Below are 15,582 nucleotides of genomic sequence, written 5' to 3'. Positions count from 1 at the left end.
GCGCACATTAAAGTCAAGAGGTACTGATGTCCTGACTTTGTTTTTGGAAGCGGACCTACACAATCGATGATTATGTGCTCAAACTGTTCCCCTAAAGCCGGGATTGGATGCAATGGAGCGGGAGGAATAACCTGGTTGGGTTTTCCACTGACCTGGCAAACGTGGCAAAAACGGCAATACTTGATCACATCAGACTTCAAACCTGGCCAGAAAAAGTGACGCAGAATACGATGGTAAGTTTTCCTAATTCCTAAATGTCCAGAGAAACTGTCATGTGCGAGGCTGAGCACTTGGGGTCGGAATTTTTGCGGTACAACCACTTGTTGAAATACATTCCAGCCAAGATCACTAGATGAGGGAGGATGCCATTTGCACATTAACACATCATTTTCAATGTTGTAGACACGGGGATTCTGATCGCTTGAATTCGCGGCGAGTAAACATTTGGCCAAAGTCGGGTCATTCTGTTGCGCATGAATGAAATCTGTTTTGTTTACCTCAAAAGACAGGTCAGGTGTAGCGGGTAGCATTTTATCAGACACACATTTTTCAGCTTTTTCCACAGGCAGTTCAGCTTTCTCAGGAACAGCTTCAGAACATAGAAAAGAGTCAGACAAGTCAACATCACCATATTTACGCTTGTGGGCGCTTGTGTTACGCCCCAGTCTAGGGGTACAGGAACGCAACACAAGTTTGAAACAATTGCCCCGCCCTGGTCCCCAAAACCATACACAAAGGGAAACCAATTTCTTAGTGAATCGTGATTTATTTTTCTGCACTGCAAAAATGAAGCTCCGGGGTGAACAAAGGCCAAAATAACAAACAAAACAAGCTAAGTCAGGAGGAGGTGTTATCTACAACCCTATGTGAAATCAAATATCAAACAAAAGACAAGCGCTACACCTAACTCCCTAACTGAAATAAACAGGAGAAAACAGTGCAAGGAAAAACAATAAGGCAGCTCACCCCTTCTGTTGCAGTGCTATGTTTATGTTACGCCCCAGTCTAGGGGTACAGGAACGCAACATAAGTTTGAAAAGACTGCCCCGCCCTGGTTCATCACTGACGGGATTAGGAGTAGAAACTGACTGAACAAAACCAATGCTTTTTGGCTTTTTCCATGTGTGAGATTGCTCTTTGCGACGGAGCGACGGACAATTGGCAATGAGATGGCCAGTATCATGGCAATAAAAGCATTCTCGGACAGTCATGGGGACCTGATCAGGGCGTGGTTGACGCTTGGGAGAAACCCTCAAACTCCTCGCAGGTTTAGACAACGGGGCACATTCATGGCGCACAGCTGAAAACGCAACGCGATGGGTCAACACAAACTCATCTGCTAGAACAGCAGCTTTAGACAACGAATCCACCTTTTGCTCATTGATATATACAACAAAATTCTCTGGAAGACACGTTTTGAATTCCTCCAGCAGGACCAATTCTCTTAGCTGAGCAAAGTCCTTCACTTTACTTGCAGCTAACCACTTATCAAACAAGAGAGTCTTCTCCCTGGCAAACTCTACATGTGTTTGGTTGGCAGATTTTTCACACGACCGAAACCTCTGGCGATATGCCTCTGGAACTAGCTCATAAGCCCTTAAAATAGTGGATTTCACAATTTCATAATCCAGGCTGTCATCAATAGACAAGCTCGCACACACTTCCTGTGCTTTCCCCACCAATTTACACTGCAGCAACAAACTCCACACATCCTTGGGCCATTTCAAAGTGGTTGCGATGCGTTCAAAGGCATTAAAGTAAGAGTCAACCTCACTTTCTCTGAAAGGTGGCACTAAAGCAATTTGCCTGCTAGCATCAAATTGGTCAGAGGAGAGTGAATCAGAAGATTTACTCACAACTTTACTCACTGGGGTAGAGGTAACATTGCGCTGCCGGGAAGGATCCAGCTCCATAGCCCTTATGCGGAGATGCATAAGCTCAACTTCTTTGGACTTAGTCGCAAGCTCCACCTCTTTCAGGCGAAGGGCGAGCCCAAGATCCTCCGTAACCAATCCTGTTGATTGTCCGGCTGGGCTAACGTTTGGGATCTGAATGGCAGCAGGAGCCTCCGCCCCTGGCGACACCCGTCCACTGGGAGCTTGTGGGATGGTTGCAGCAGCTTCTGCTCCCGCATCCACCACCAAACCTCCAGCCGCCTCAACCGGCCGAGGTTTCGACTTCGCAAATACCCCCTTATCCACCAGCTGAGCTGTCAGGCACTGCTTAATTTCTGCCTTTTTAGCATGTAAAGGCACACTAACATTAAACAAATCTGCCACCAACAACAAATCCGCCTTTGTGCATCGATTCAACTTATCCACGGTGGGTTGTAGTGCAAAATCATCCACATCAAAAGTCATTGTGACTAGACCACCCCCAACACTACAAGAAAACTGCCAACCAAAAACTGCAGACAACCCACAAAATACAATGAGCAAAAAGGATGGCAAAGGAAAAAAAAAATCCCGGACGAGCCCCCACTTTATGTTACGCCCCAGTCTAGGGGTACAGGAACGCAACACAAGTTTGAAAGAATTGCCCCGCCCTGGTCCCCAAAACCATACACAAAGGGAAACCAATTTCTTAGTGAATCGTGATTTATTTTTCTGCACTGCAAAAATGAAGCTCCGGGGTGAACAAAGGCCAAAATAACAAACAAAACAAGCTAAGTCAGGAGGAGGTGTTATCTACAACCCTATGTGAAATCAAATATCAAACAAAAGACAAGCGCTACACCTAACTCCCTAACTGAAATAAACAGGAGAAAACAGTGCAAGGAAAAACAATAAGGCAGCTCACCCCTTCTGTTGCAGTGCTATTTACAAGGCTATTTACAATGAAAACTAATGTACACACTATATACAAAACTCCAAAAAAGTCGCACAAAGTCACAGGCACAAAAGTCTCAGGTTTTGGAGGCCAGGGTCAGGTCTGCTGCTGCTGTCAGTGGCTGCCCCGGGACAACTGCTGGTGAGGGATTTGAATGAAGATCACATGGCCAGGGGACCAATCAGCAGCCGTCAGCTCATCCACTCCGGGACCTGCAAAGACTTAAAGGCACAGACAACAACAGCCACCAAAACAAATTATGGACAGGGCCATAACACCCGCAGTCAGGACATGCGATATTGTATTTCGATGGAAGCTAGCGAGCTAACTTCCTGCTAACTTCTAACTCCGTTAAATGTCATAAATTCCGTTTTCATGGATGCCTGGATGTTAAACTCAGTTGTTACACCTGGTAGAGCAGAACGCTGATCATTTTATTAAAGATGAAAGACTTTAGACAGTGTTTTAACTCTCAGTAATGCCACAGTGATCATTTGATATATGGACCTGCAGCAGAGTTTAGGCCCAGACGGCTAGTGACGTCAGACTGAACGATCGGATAGCTCAGAAATAAAGGTAGTTGAGGCTCTTGGGGATGGTAAACCTGAACTACCTGCAGTTGCATAAACAGCCAATCATAGTAATAACACCATTAACACAGACTAGTGACCCCAGGATCACAGAATGGCAATGAAGTTTGTTCTGATGATGATATCGTCTTGTTGGTAGAGAACAGCTGGGATACAATGCTCACTGTACACAAACCTCTCTCGGGAACATAATGCACATAGAAGAGGTGACACATAAGTAGGAAAGATTTCATGATATCAAAGCATTCAGGAGAGAGGATAGGAATTCCAATACTGAATATTTAATAGTTACCTGTCATACTCTAATCATCTTTGACAGACCATAGTAAGCTAAGCATCCAAGGAGTTTCAATATCCTGGCAAGATAGAAGCATCTTGGCATCTGCACGTTGCATTATGGGAATATAGCTTTTATATTCCTCTGTAGAGTTTTTTATGAGACAAAAGACTGATCTTTAACTAAGCTACATGCCAAATATTATGTGGACACTACATATGTAGCTAAATAGATCTGACTTGTTGAGGAATGAACTTGAGACCTGGAGAGGTTGACCTTTGATGTCTGGTACCAAGGGAGCTAATAGTGATAGATTAGGCGTCTTACGGCACATCCCAATGAGATCAGGATGGGAACCTTTAGAGGCTGAGTAAATGCTTGGGCTGCTTGTCTCTTTCCTTGGACCATAATTCCTAAATGATAGTTTTAAGACTTTGTGCTTTGGAGCGAGTCTCAATTGGTCATTTTAGGAACTGCCAGATACTTCAAGAAATACTGTCTTGGCTTGATTTCTCAGATGTTTAGGCTGACTCTTGGTTTAGTTACAGACACCAAGAAATTCTCTGTACACTGTATATTAGTTTTCTAGCTACCATACCATATTTTTCCACTTTGCAAGCATGATGGTAGGGCATATATTGCATTTCATGTTGTTGCATGGAGACAAATTTAACATGGAACCATTAGCTTCCTGGCAGGCAAGATAGCTAATTAACTAGTTACTTGTGTCAGATGTTAGATGGTGTGGTCTGCCCTTAGCTTGTGTGTTGCAGGGCTACTACAGTGAGATAGACAACCATTCACACTCACATTTCACACCAGTTACCACTTATGTGTATATCGTATATCAATATCCCTGCCAGTTCAGCTCCATGAATACCGATTTATTTTCAAAAATTATTTTTCTTATTTTAAAGAATAGTATTTGTTTTTCACTAGTTTTAACACTAGAAAATGGATTACTGGACAAACAGCAGAGACTTTACAATATCGGTCCCTCCTTGTCTCATCAGTTGGCTTTCAGTCTCTCTGAGCAATGTAATCCAAACTCCCTATCAGACGTGTCACATCCACTTCCCGTTGCTAACTCTGAAAGAATGTGAGCAAATCAAGGGCAACAGCTTTTACTAAAAGGCTTTCAGATGAACCCTTGCTTTGATAAAGAGCAGCAGTGTTCTTGGCGGAATGACACAGAATATCTGAATTATGGTCTAACTCTGTGTTTGTTTAATGTGTGTGTGCCCGCAGGCTGCTGAGATGATGGAGGATGAAGTGGACCCAGACTCCCAGAGCTGGGGAGGCATGAGAGGTGAGAGCGGACATGTATCTTCAGTTCTCATCAAGTTTTTAAAGGTTTTATCAGCAAAACACTCATATACAGCATAGCACATTACACCCAGTGCAGTCTATAGTGTCTTTTTTAACCATGCACGATCATATACCAACCAAGACTACCATACTGGAAGGGGTTAGTAGTATGACAGTTCTCTCACCTTTCTCACCTTACTCATTCTGACCAGGCTACAGCTCAACATCCTCTTTACAGTCTAGGGCTAGCTTAGCATCAGCATGGAAAATACCAAGGTGTCTCTTGGTCTCTGTTGGTATTCTCAGTCTGTTCATTAACACGTTTAATATGCTTTCTATCCTCTAAGTTTGGGGAACCACATAAATTATCTGAGTTTTGCTTGAGAAAAACAACCAGCGAGTCATCCTGGCAAATTTATGAAAATTTATTTTCCCTGTTTTTGACAGTTAATAACATCTGAGTGAAGCTGAAACTTGCTATTTTAACTTTGAGGACTAATTTAGAAATAAATTCAAAATCTTCTTTCCTGTAAAGAGTGCATTCTTTAACTTGTAAATCTGCTTTTGAATACAGCCTGGCTTTGGGAATTTAAAAACTTTTTAAATAAAGGTGTTAAGGAAGTGTCATCTGATTACTAGATGATTCACCTAAAATAGAATTTCGGTATTGTAGTTGTTCTCTTACATGAGAACAGCATGTAGGTGGATACAGTGGACGTGGGGGTTGTTGGGAGCCTATCCCATCCTCCATAGGGCAAGAGGCAGGTCACACCCTGAACAGGGTCTGTTGCAGGGCTAATACAGACAGCCAGACAATCACTATTCACAAGTTAACCAATTAACCTAACCCCACTAAATGCGTGTTATCTGATTGTTTTAAATGCAGTTTTCACGTTGCTAATTCACTGTTGCAAAATCTCACAGGCTCCATCCCCAAAAACTGAATGTTTCCTTCTAAAAAATATTAGCCAAGCTATAAAATGACACTAAATGGACCATATCATCTTTCTATGAGTCAGATCAAGGTTATTTTTACAATGCCCGATAACATTACATATATGTTGCGATCAAGCATGCAGAGCCCTGTTGCTTTGGCTCCAGATCAGTTACAAGAAGTAAGAGCGAGGAAGGATGATGTCATTTTTCCAGCTCGAAAAATTAGCGCTGTGTGTTTACCAGTGCGTGCGTGTACGGTCTTGGCTGTATCTGAGGCAAAGATTGAGTTGAAAGTATTCCAACCTCATAACAGTCTGTGTATGTGAGCAGAGCGACCATTTCTAATGCTTTTTGACGCCTTTGAAACCCAATATTTTTGAAGAGATTTGGGTTTGCAAGTGTAATTTATTTTTAAGCTCACTTATGCTAGCTTTTATAATAGCTCTGAATTCAAATAAAAGATAACTGTTCCACCAGAGTAATTTCTTCTGTCTCTGTCTTTTCCCTCCTCAGAGTACAAGGTAAGAGTTTGCTCCCACTTTGCAAATATACTTTCATATTCTTGGCAGCACTGTTAGGACATTGGATTATAATTGTATTCCCTAATAAATCTCCCACAATGCTTACTTTGTGTTGCCAGGTCTACCCTTATGAAATGCTGGCAGTGACGCATAGAGTGAAAGTGAAGCTTCCCAGAGATGTAGACCGCACCAGACTGGAGGTGAGCTCTAATCTTACTTTCCCCTCTGTTGTTTCCCTCCTTCTATCCGTAGGTCGTTAACAAACCTGAGAAAATATGAAATTTTGGCTTACAGAATTTTGTCAAGTCAAGAATTTGTGGTTTGGGTAGGAGCTAGGCAGCTCAGCCAATGGGATAAAAGTATCAGCAAAAGCTTATAGAGGTGCCATCTTCAATCACTTAAGTGGTGAATAAACAATAAATAAACTATTTTGGGATTTCTCTTAGTATACACATTGTATGCTAAAATACAAAAGGCGCTTAGAAGTGAAGTGAAGTAAAATGTAACTTACGGTAAATGAAGTGTGTGTATTTGCTATCAGGATACATAATTGTATTTATTTACTTCTTTGGAGTCCGAGTCATGATCAATAATTACCTAAATCCTAGCTTCAAACACTCACACTAACCCTCTTTTAGACAACCAAAAACTACTCTTTTGGAAAAAAAAATATGTGTAGATTTTGATTTGTGTCCATTAGAATGATAGGGATGAAGATTAGAGTCTTTATCAGTGATGATATAGATCTCAGAGAGTAAAACTGTTCTCCAAGACAAAGTAAGTAATCGTTGTAATTGACACAGAAGAAAAACTAGTTATACTTTTTCTAAAATAGTAATTTTTTGCTTTTCTCTAAAACATACGGTTAGGGCTGGGCACATCACCAGCGATGACTTTTAGAAACAGGTTAAGGTCTTGTTTTATATACAGTCTATGTCTGCAGACAGAAATCTGTGAAATAGTGGAATATATGGATATATGCCTCTTTCTTGATTTTTTTTTTTTAAACATCAACCTATATTTTTTTTATTTTTGGTAACTAGGAAGCAGAACACTACTACAGAGACACATAAAGACTGATGAATTAAACAAATGAATCTTTGAAACAAACATGCCATGCCTGTCATTAACACTCTGCCAAAGCCAGAGCCAGTATGGCTGAGAAAAAGACGAATGACATGCACAGTCCGACCTTGATTTTGTGGCTGCTGATAGGTTTTAAAATCTGGTGAAAAATCAGAAACCAGAGGAGACAGATCTGCAACATCGCAGTAGTTTAATTTAATTTGGTGCCAGGTCACAGCAAGTTTAACACACATATATGTCCTATAACTATAATAAAGAAATAAAGTGAAATTGGACTTAATGTCCCAGAATAACCAATTTCCTGCTGCTGTTATTATTACACAACCCATTTAAAGATTCAAAACTTTCATTAAGTTTGAGCAGCTGAAAAAAATGAACTGTTTTTGTCTCTAAAATAACCCATTTAAAAAAAATCCAATTGTGGTTTGTGTTGGGGTTCAGAGCTCATGTTTTGCAGTCCTCGGAAGAGAGGTTTTGTCTAAAAAACATCCTCTGAAACATTTCAGTCTTCAGTAACCCCACTATGAGAGTTCACTGTGAGGCTTTCAGTTAACAGAAATATTGTCCCAAGTGGAGTCTGACCATATTGAGGTTACTGAGGATACTCAAGAGATTCCCTCTGTGGTTGGAAATACCAGACTGGAGTCCTATTGTCAAAAGTGTGTGCAGAAGAGAAACTGTTTGACCTGCGTTTTACCCACCACTGATCTTGATCCTTGGCCCCAAACTGTTTTAGGTTTAGCCATACTAATCAGCAGCTAAAAAGTCCATTTTTATATGATGGAAACATATAAAAGTGAAAAGGGAAAAAAAACAAAGAAAACTATTCTTATGCACGTTTAAACCATACACTGCCTGTAAAATGTGTCTTTTCGGCTAGTGTCTCTTGAAGCTTGGGTTGCTATATTAAGTACCTTTTACTATTATTGTAGCCAAATATTTAAAGTATTTTCCATTTATTTATTTCTGAAAATACAGAGAATCATTGTAAAGAATATTAATGTTCTTTCTTTAACCTCCTAAGACCCGAACTCTTCCACACATGCATTATTAATTTCTCTGTGATATTTGGGCTGATTGGGGCCCGATGAATGTAAAAACAAAGAATTACCAGATTTATTTTTTTTTACCTTATTTTTGTTTTTAAGAAAAATAAGAGCCACATATGAGGATATTCATCTAAAATGTTCATTAAACAGTAGCACTACAATGTCCTCGTAAGTAGATATCAGGCCCGTGTAGAGCAAAATTGAGTATTTTAGTCTAAATAACCCAAAATGTGATGTCCACATATGTGGACGCCAGGTCCTAGGAGGTTAAATATATTTAACAAAAATATTGCACATAATTAAAGGCTCAAACTCACATCAATAAGCCTGTTGTGATTAGGTCAATTAAGCTACCTGACCCATGCAACACCTCAAACTGACAGGTTTTTAATTGCTTTAAATTTATTTTGATTTAATTTAACTTTGCTTGTAGTCTTAATGAAAAGTAAAAGATGTAAGTACACACCGCATGTAGTTCTTGTGCCACGGAAAAATGTAAATTTAGGAGCACAAACTGAAGTCCAGGCTATATAAAAATTATAGAAATGCAAGAAAAAAGAGTTCCAAGTCTTTGAAATAGTAAATAAATGGATAGTAGCACTTTTCCATTTGGGCACTCAAAGCTAATTCACCCACACATTCATGCAAGTAATTTTTTTTTTATGCCTAAGCACTCATAACTGAAGAATGCAGACTGGAGGAGCTGGGGGATCGAGCCACTGACCTTCCAAATAGCAGACGACTCACTTCACCTCCTAAGCCAAAGCCAACCCCAAATAGGCCTCCAGATATATTTGCTCATGTATTATCTGGATAAACACTGATGACTCTGTTATTTAGCTAGTGTGTGACCCTCTGTAAGGATGCCCGTTAAAGTGTAAACCCGCACAGTTAGGTCCATGTTGGAGTGGCTATAGCCCAGGAGGTAGGTCAGCCAGTAATTGGAAGGTGTCTGGTTTGATCTCATGCTGCTCCAGTATAAATGCCAGAGTATCCTTGGGCAGAGAGTGTAGTCCTATACACCTCAGAATAATCTGGCTACTTCTATCAGCAGTCATGTCATCAATACATACTATTTCCTGGTTCCATTGGCAGCTATACATGGCTATGCCATAACCTCCACTGTGTTTGACAGATCACGTGGTATGTTTCAGATCATGAGCTGTTTCTCTCTTTTCTTCATGTTTTCTAAAAACCAAAGTTTTTGCAGCCTCTCTGAGAGGTGGAATTTGGTTTTTTCACCAAAAGATAACTTCCATCTCTTTCATCATAATCATTTCTTTGGACCTCATACTGACATTTCAGCAAAAAGCTACAAAATACAATTCTCATCATAATCTCCAGATTATACGATCTTGTTATACAATTACAAGGAAATAGGCCTCACTTGGCCATTAAACTACTTGCAGTTGTCCAGCTACTCTTGAGCCTCTGGAAATGGGGGAATGTGTATAAAATGGCTGTAATTTTGAAACAGTTGAAGCAAAACTTGTGTTAAAGTTGTTGAATTAAAGCTGAAAGTCTTTGGATTCAACCTCTTTAGCAGAATACCATTCAGTGATGTCACACCAGGTGTTTTGCTACTGACAGCTAACAGAAAACATGTTGTGTAACATACTGAATGGCATGAGTCATTGGTTTTACAGTTACACACTGTGATATGAAATGGGGAAGAGTATCCTCCTTTTTCATACCACCAGTGTCATTATCCTGTCAATTTGGCAGGTGAAAAATTTAAGGCACCTGAACATTTTTACCTCGGGGTGAAAACCAAACCTTCTGTTTGCTGATATAAACCAGGGGATTGGCTGTTTCACAGAAATAGCTTTACCTAGCTCTTGATAGTTGGCGATCGTGGTTCAAGAGTTGGGAGTTCGCCTTGTAATCGGAAGATTGCCGGTTCGAGCTCAGCTAGGACAGTCTCGGTCATTGTGTCCTTGGGCAAGACACTTGGCGCCAGTGTCCGGCAGCCTCGCCTCTGTCAGTGCCCCCCAGGGTGGCTGTGGCTACAATGTAGCTTGCCAGTGGGTGGATGACTGGTTGTGTAAAGCGTTTTGGGGTCCTTAGGGACTAGAAAAGCGCTATACAAATACAGGCCATTTACCGTTTGATCACAAAAAACACACACCTGCAGTGCACAGTGCAGGAAACATTTTATATTAAAGCTACCTACGCTCTGTTTCTGGGTTTAAATCAATGCCATGCAAGTTTTTGTTACGCTTTTTTTGTGTCTGTTTTTTAGAGAGAACTTAGTGAGTGTTGGCAACATGAGGTTTTAGGATAGGAGTTTTGGTTGGAAGAACTTATAAGGGATAAAATTCAAAATACTGTATTAAACATCAAGACAGAAGGCAATATTATGCCTGTTTACTGTGTGTGCACAACACAGACATGTCAGGATGTCCATCTAATATATCCGTCCAGGCTTAGACATGAAGCTGATACAGATTAATAAAAATTATGCTGGCCAAGATCCACAGATAGTACTGCTTCAGTTAGAAATTACTTTATTGTTCTATTGATTAATCAGTTTGAGCAGCTCAATGGCAGCACATTGCATAGCTTGCACTGCTGTGAAGGCACCCTTAATTCTGAATGATACATGTGTTCAAGCAACACAGGTTACTCTATTTTTTGCAGGAAGTGAAAAAAGGTCATCATGGGAGTCACCCAACAGCCTACACCTATTACAGCATAACTAAGGAAGGATTCAGGGTCACCTGATCCAGCCCTAACTATATGCTTTAGCAAAAAGGAAAGTTTGAAGCCTAATTTTAAAAGTAGAGAGGGTGTCTGTTTACTGGATCCCAACTGGAAGCTAGTTTCACTGAAGAGAGACCTGAAAGCAGAAGACTCTGCGTCCCATTCTACTTTTAGATATCCTTTGAACCACAATTCTGCAGTCTGAAAATGAATGATTGATACTATAAGGTCTTTAAGATAAGATGATTATTCTCATTATTCAAGACTTTTTATGTGATTTTAACCTTCTAAGACCCGAACTCTTCCATGGCATGCATTATTAATTTCTCTTTGATATTTGGGCTGATTGGGACCTGTTGAATGTAAAAACAACGAATTACCAGATTTTTTTTTTTTTACCTAAATTTTGTTTCTACGAAAAATCAGAGCCACATATGAGGATATTCATTCAAAATTTCAATAGAACAGTAGCAGTATAGTGTCCGCATAAGTGGATATTAGGCCCCTGTAGAGAAAGGTTTAGTATTTTGGTCTAAATAACCCAAAATGTGATGTCCACACAGCCTAGAATACACTAGGCTAGAAGTAATATATGCATGAACTAGTTTTTCAGTATCGTTCTGAAAGAAAAAGTTTATAATTTTAGAGAAAGTGTGCAAATGGAAGAAAACTGTTGATGAAAAACAAATATATGACAACTATTTTGCTGAGTTTAAAGATCTTTATGGTACAAAATAAATAAAAGTACAGTTGTGGTCAATATGTCTGAACATCTTGTCACCCACTTTGCTTCTTTATCATTAAAACGCCAACCACCACCAGTGTTTCCTTTGGTTATAAGGTTCACAAGAAGCTGCTGGTATTACTGTTGTCCACTTAAATAACAATGTTTTTTCTGCCACAATTTCCTAATCCAGAGACATCTATCTCCAGAGGACTTTCACCAAGTGTTCGGCATGACCCTGGAGCAGTTTGACCGCCTGGCTCTCTGGAAGAAGAATGACATGAAGAAGAAGGCACGCCTTTTTTAGACAGAAAAACAATGCTAAACAAAATCTCAAAAAGTATCGGGAAGAAAACAAAATACAAAAAAAAGCCCCATCGGAAATATCTATATATGCACCACCGTGATACTCCTTCTTCCTACTCTCCACCTCTAAAACGCCATGCCTGTGAAGCCACAGAGGAACCCTGCGAGGGCACAGTTTCACAAAGCTGCGGCGGGCATCTATAGCTTTTTGTATGCAGTGTGGTCCAAATGTTTGACTGACAACCTTATGGAGATTGAGGAGCTGTGTTTGCATGGCCTGTGCTGATGCTCCTTGCCTCCTATGTGGTTTTTGCATCGACCCCTGACCCTCCCATATGCCAGTGCTTTCATACTCCATAAAAAAACAACAGCTTTTTCCAATTCTCATGCAGGCCTTCCTCCAGGTTTCTGTGGTTTGGAATGTTTTATGTGCACCTTCTTTTAATCTCAGTATTGACTTGTTTCTGTTTCTGTACAGAGTTTGTTTTCTCTTTGTGAGGTTTTGCCATCTTGTCTCTTTCTACATATCACCTGTTTGCTGCGCTGCCTTTTCTCTCTTGCTGTGTCTGCTCCTTGCAATAGGTTACTGTTACATATTCAAGACAGTTCATTTTTACACCCTTGCCATTACATTAGGACAGTGAAGAGACTGTAGACATTCACTGTTCAAGCATGTCAAGGTCAAAGACAGGGATAAAAAAAAACAAAAAATATGTGATGTTTTACTTCAAAACTGTCAAAAACCACCTCATCATCTTTTGCTTTTGGTTTTCCTTCTTGTTCTATTCAATCAGAGAAGTTGGCTACATAGTTTTGATATGCGTGCTCTGGTACATTTGAATGTGGCTCCATATCTCACGCAAGCCTCTCATAAATCAGCCCAGATAGAGTAGCCAGGGGCTGGATAGCAGCCACAACTCTGAATCACAGTCAGCGAGAGGAAGAAAAGGAGGGGTAGAATACAGAAGGTTTCAGGGTGTACAAACATGTCAAACATGCTGCATTGCTAGGGTGACGTGCACTCACATGAAAAAAACAAAATAAATACAATTATTTTTATAAGCTATTTTTGACTTCTGAAAAGGATCATTAAACCAGTCAGGAGGATGCAGCTGAGAGAATCATCTTTTTTCTTTTTCTTTTTTTTTGAACAAAATAAATCCTTGCAGACTAAGCTTCACATAACTGCAGCAGACGTAAGCTGAACAAGAGAGGTTTTGTTTGATTTTAAAGTCAATACTCTAACTGTATTATATATTCTCAGCTAGAGAGTTAACTCTTTGTATGTTTGTTGTTTGAAAGTATTGTTGCGTACAGTAATAAAGCTATACATTCAAGCTTTGCTCGACTTTCTGGACCGTAAATCGATCAACTTGCCAACTAACATACTGTAACATGTATGTAAACATATACTGGATATATATCAGATTTATCTGTCTGCCATGGTGTATAACTCTTAAGGCATGCATGAGGATGGGAAATGGGGTTTGTCAACTGACCTGATATAAGAAATGAATGACAACATTATCATAAATGTGTTTTGAGTGATTGATTCTTTTCTGGTCAAATGAAGTGCCCAGCTCAGCTCCTTACATTAGCTTGTGTTAGGTATTTATTTAATTGCAATACCGGGGAAGGGATTTTATTTTTGAAATCTTGAGTGTTGTGTCAGGGAAGAGTGCTTTTGAAGAGAAACATATCAAATTTTGAGTTTAATCTGAGTGTCAAATGTTGCTCATGTAAGTAACACACTAACTGTTGTCATGCATTGCCATGTCTTCTTTCTAATATTCATCTGCTATTAAAGTGCTTTATCCAAACTACAGAGTCACTATGGTTTTAAGTGCTTACGACTGTGAGATTTTAAAAGCCCTTTTCTAATGGATACCTTCAAGTAAGCGGTACGTGTGTGTGTGTGTGTGTGTGTGTGTGTGTGTGTGCGTGTGTGTGTGTGACCATTGGTAAACCTGCTAGTGCTTAGTATATCAGTCATAATCATTTTTAACAGCAAATATGTTTTAATGTAAAGAAAACTCACTAGTTTTTCACAAAATAGGTTTCTTTTATGTCATAAATGCAAGTGGTTAACATGAAAATATTTGCAAAATCTTGAAATGTCTGTCTCGTATCTTTCTCGCCCACTGCAACTAATGGTGGAAGATTATTTGGATTATTTCAATCCATTCTAAAATACTCCTTTACAAATACAAGTCTTCATTACTAAAAGTTTTAGTCATCATTTTTAGACACTAATCAACCGTCTTAATGTTGCTGCTCATGCTGGATCTACTCACGGAATAATACGTCTGCAGTAAATCATTAGTCTATACTGAACCAATGTGTCACATTTACCACAAACAGTGTCCCTGTGGGGCTGTTTCAAGGCCTTTTTTTGAGTGTCTATTCTTTGTTCAATGTGTACTCTCTGGTGTGCGTAACAGAAGCAAGACAAGGAACAGCTGACTGCTGTAAAATAAATAAATATAATAATAACAGTCCTCGCTGTCTTTGTCGTAGGTGAAAACTTTAACATACATATTCTGATAGACTTATGTTTATTATTGGGCTCATCACTGACTTGGACATTAGAGAATTAAGGATAACAAGCGAATTAGTAATTTAACGACTGGTAAATGTCATCTATACAAACATTTTCTCTTTTTAATAATTAATAAAAGTAATGTAAAGTTATTTCCAAGATTAAATCAGACTGTTTGTTAAAATGTTCCCTATTCATATGCTAAAGTCACAGAATAGTGACTGGAGAGTCTGCACTGTGAACTTGCAAGGTTGACAGCAACCTCGCCTAAAACATGTAAAGCATTTCCTGTAACGAAAGAAAAACTCCCTGATAAGAGAGCAACAGTAGTTCTTTATCATTTTGAGCCTATCTCTCTACTCTGTTACATATTGCACATGTACCTACGTGTGGTACTGTGTGAGAGTGTGTGTGTGGCAATTGTGATCGCATGTGGGAGCCTGTCTTGGCAGCCTCCCTAGATGCTGCCTAGCCCCTAACTACAAAAAAAAGAAAAAAAGAAAATCTCAGCTGCTGTGGCTCTAGCTGCTGGCGCTGCACACCCAGAGCTCGGCCAGGGGGCCCTCGCTGCAGCGCTCCACCAGGCGAGTGAGTTCCTCCGGACATCGTGGGCCTCTGGCTGTTCCCGCTAACGCCAACCGTTGTCTGGCAGAGGGTCGTCTGTGTCATGTATGTCTATGTGTCAGGTCAAGTCTTAGACTCCCCTTAGAACAT

The 15,582-nt window shown here is 40.0% G+C and overlaps 1 protein-coding gene across 12 annotated transcripts in view; it reads left to right on the top strand.

Moving 5' to 3' along the window:
• Positions 1–14,152, top strand: part of ablim2 (actin binding LIM protein family, member 2) — a 98,339-nt gene extending 84,187 nt beyond the window's left edge. For 11 of the 12 annotated variants that reach the window (XM_085451766.1, XM_085451771.1, XM_085451768.1 and 8 more), the window contains 2 exons: positions 4,945–5,005; positions 6,454–6,655. In XM_085451766.1, the coding sequence (XP_085307892.1) occupies positions 4,945–5,005; positions 6,454–6,518 (126 nt within the window). In that variant the 3' untranslated portion in view covers positions 6,519–6,655. Of the gene's footprint in view, positions 1–4,944; positions 5,006–6,453; positions 6,662–12,216 lie in introns of those variants that run through there. The other variant, XM_085451777.1, reaches the window with a different exon arrangement.
• Positions 14,153–15,582: the final 1,430 nt, after the last annotated feature.

Source organism: Copadichromis virginalis, linkage group LG3, assembly GCF_057382275.1.
Source record: "Copadichromis virginalis isolate Kocher_CV1m ecotype Utaka linkage group LG3, C_Virginalis_male_GT1.1, whole genome shotgun sequence".
Lineage (NCBI taxonomy): Eukaryota > Metazoa > Chordata > Actinopteri > Cichliformes > Cichlidae > Copadichromis > Copadichromis virginalis.
Note: the sequence above shows the minus strand (reverse complement) of the source record. Positions and strands in the feature narration are given on the sequence as shown.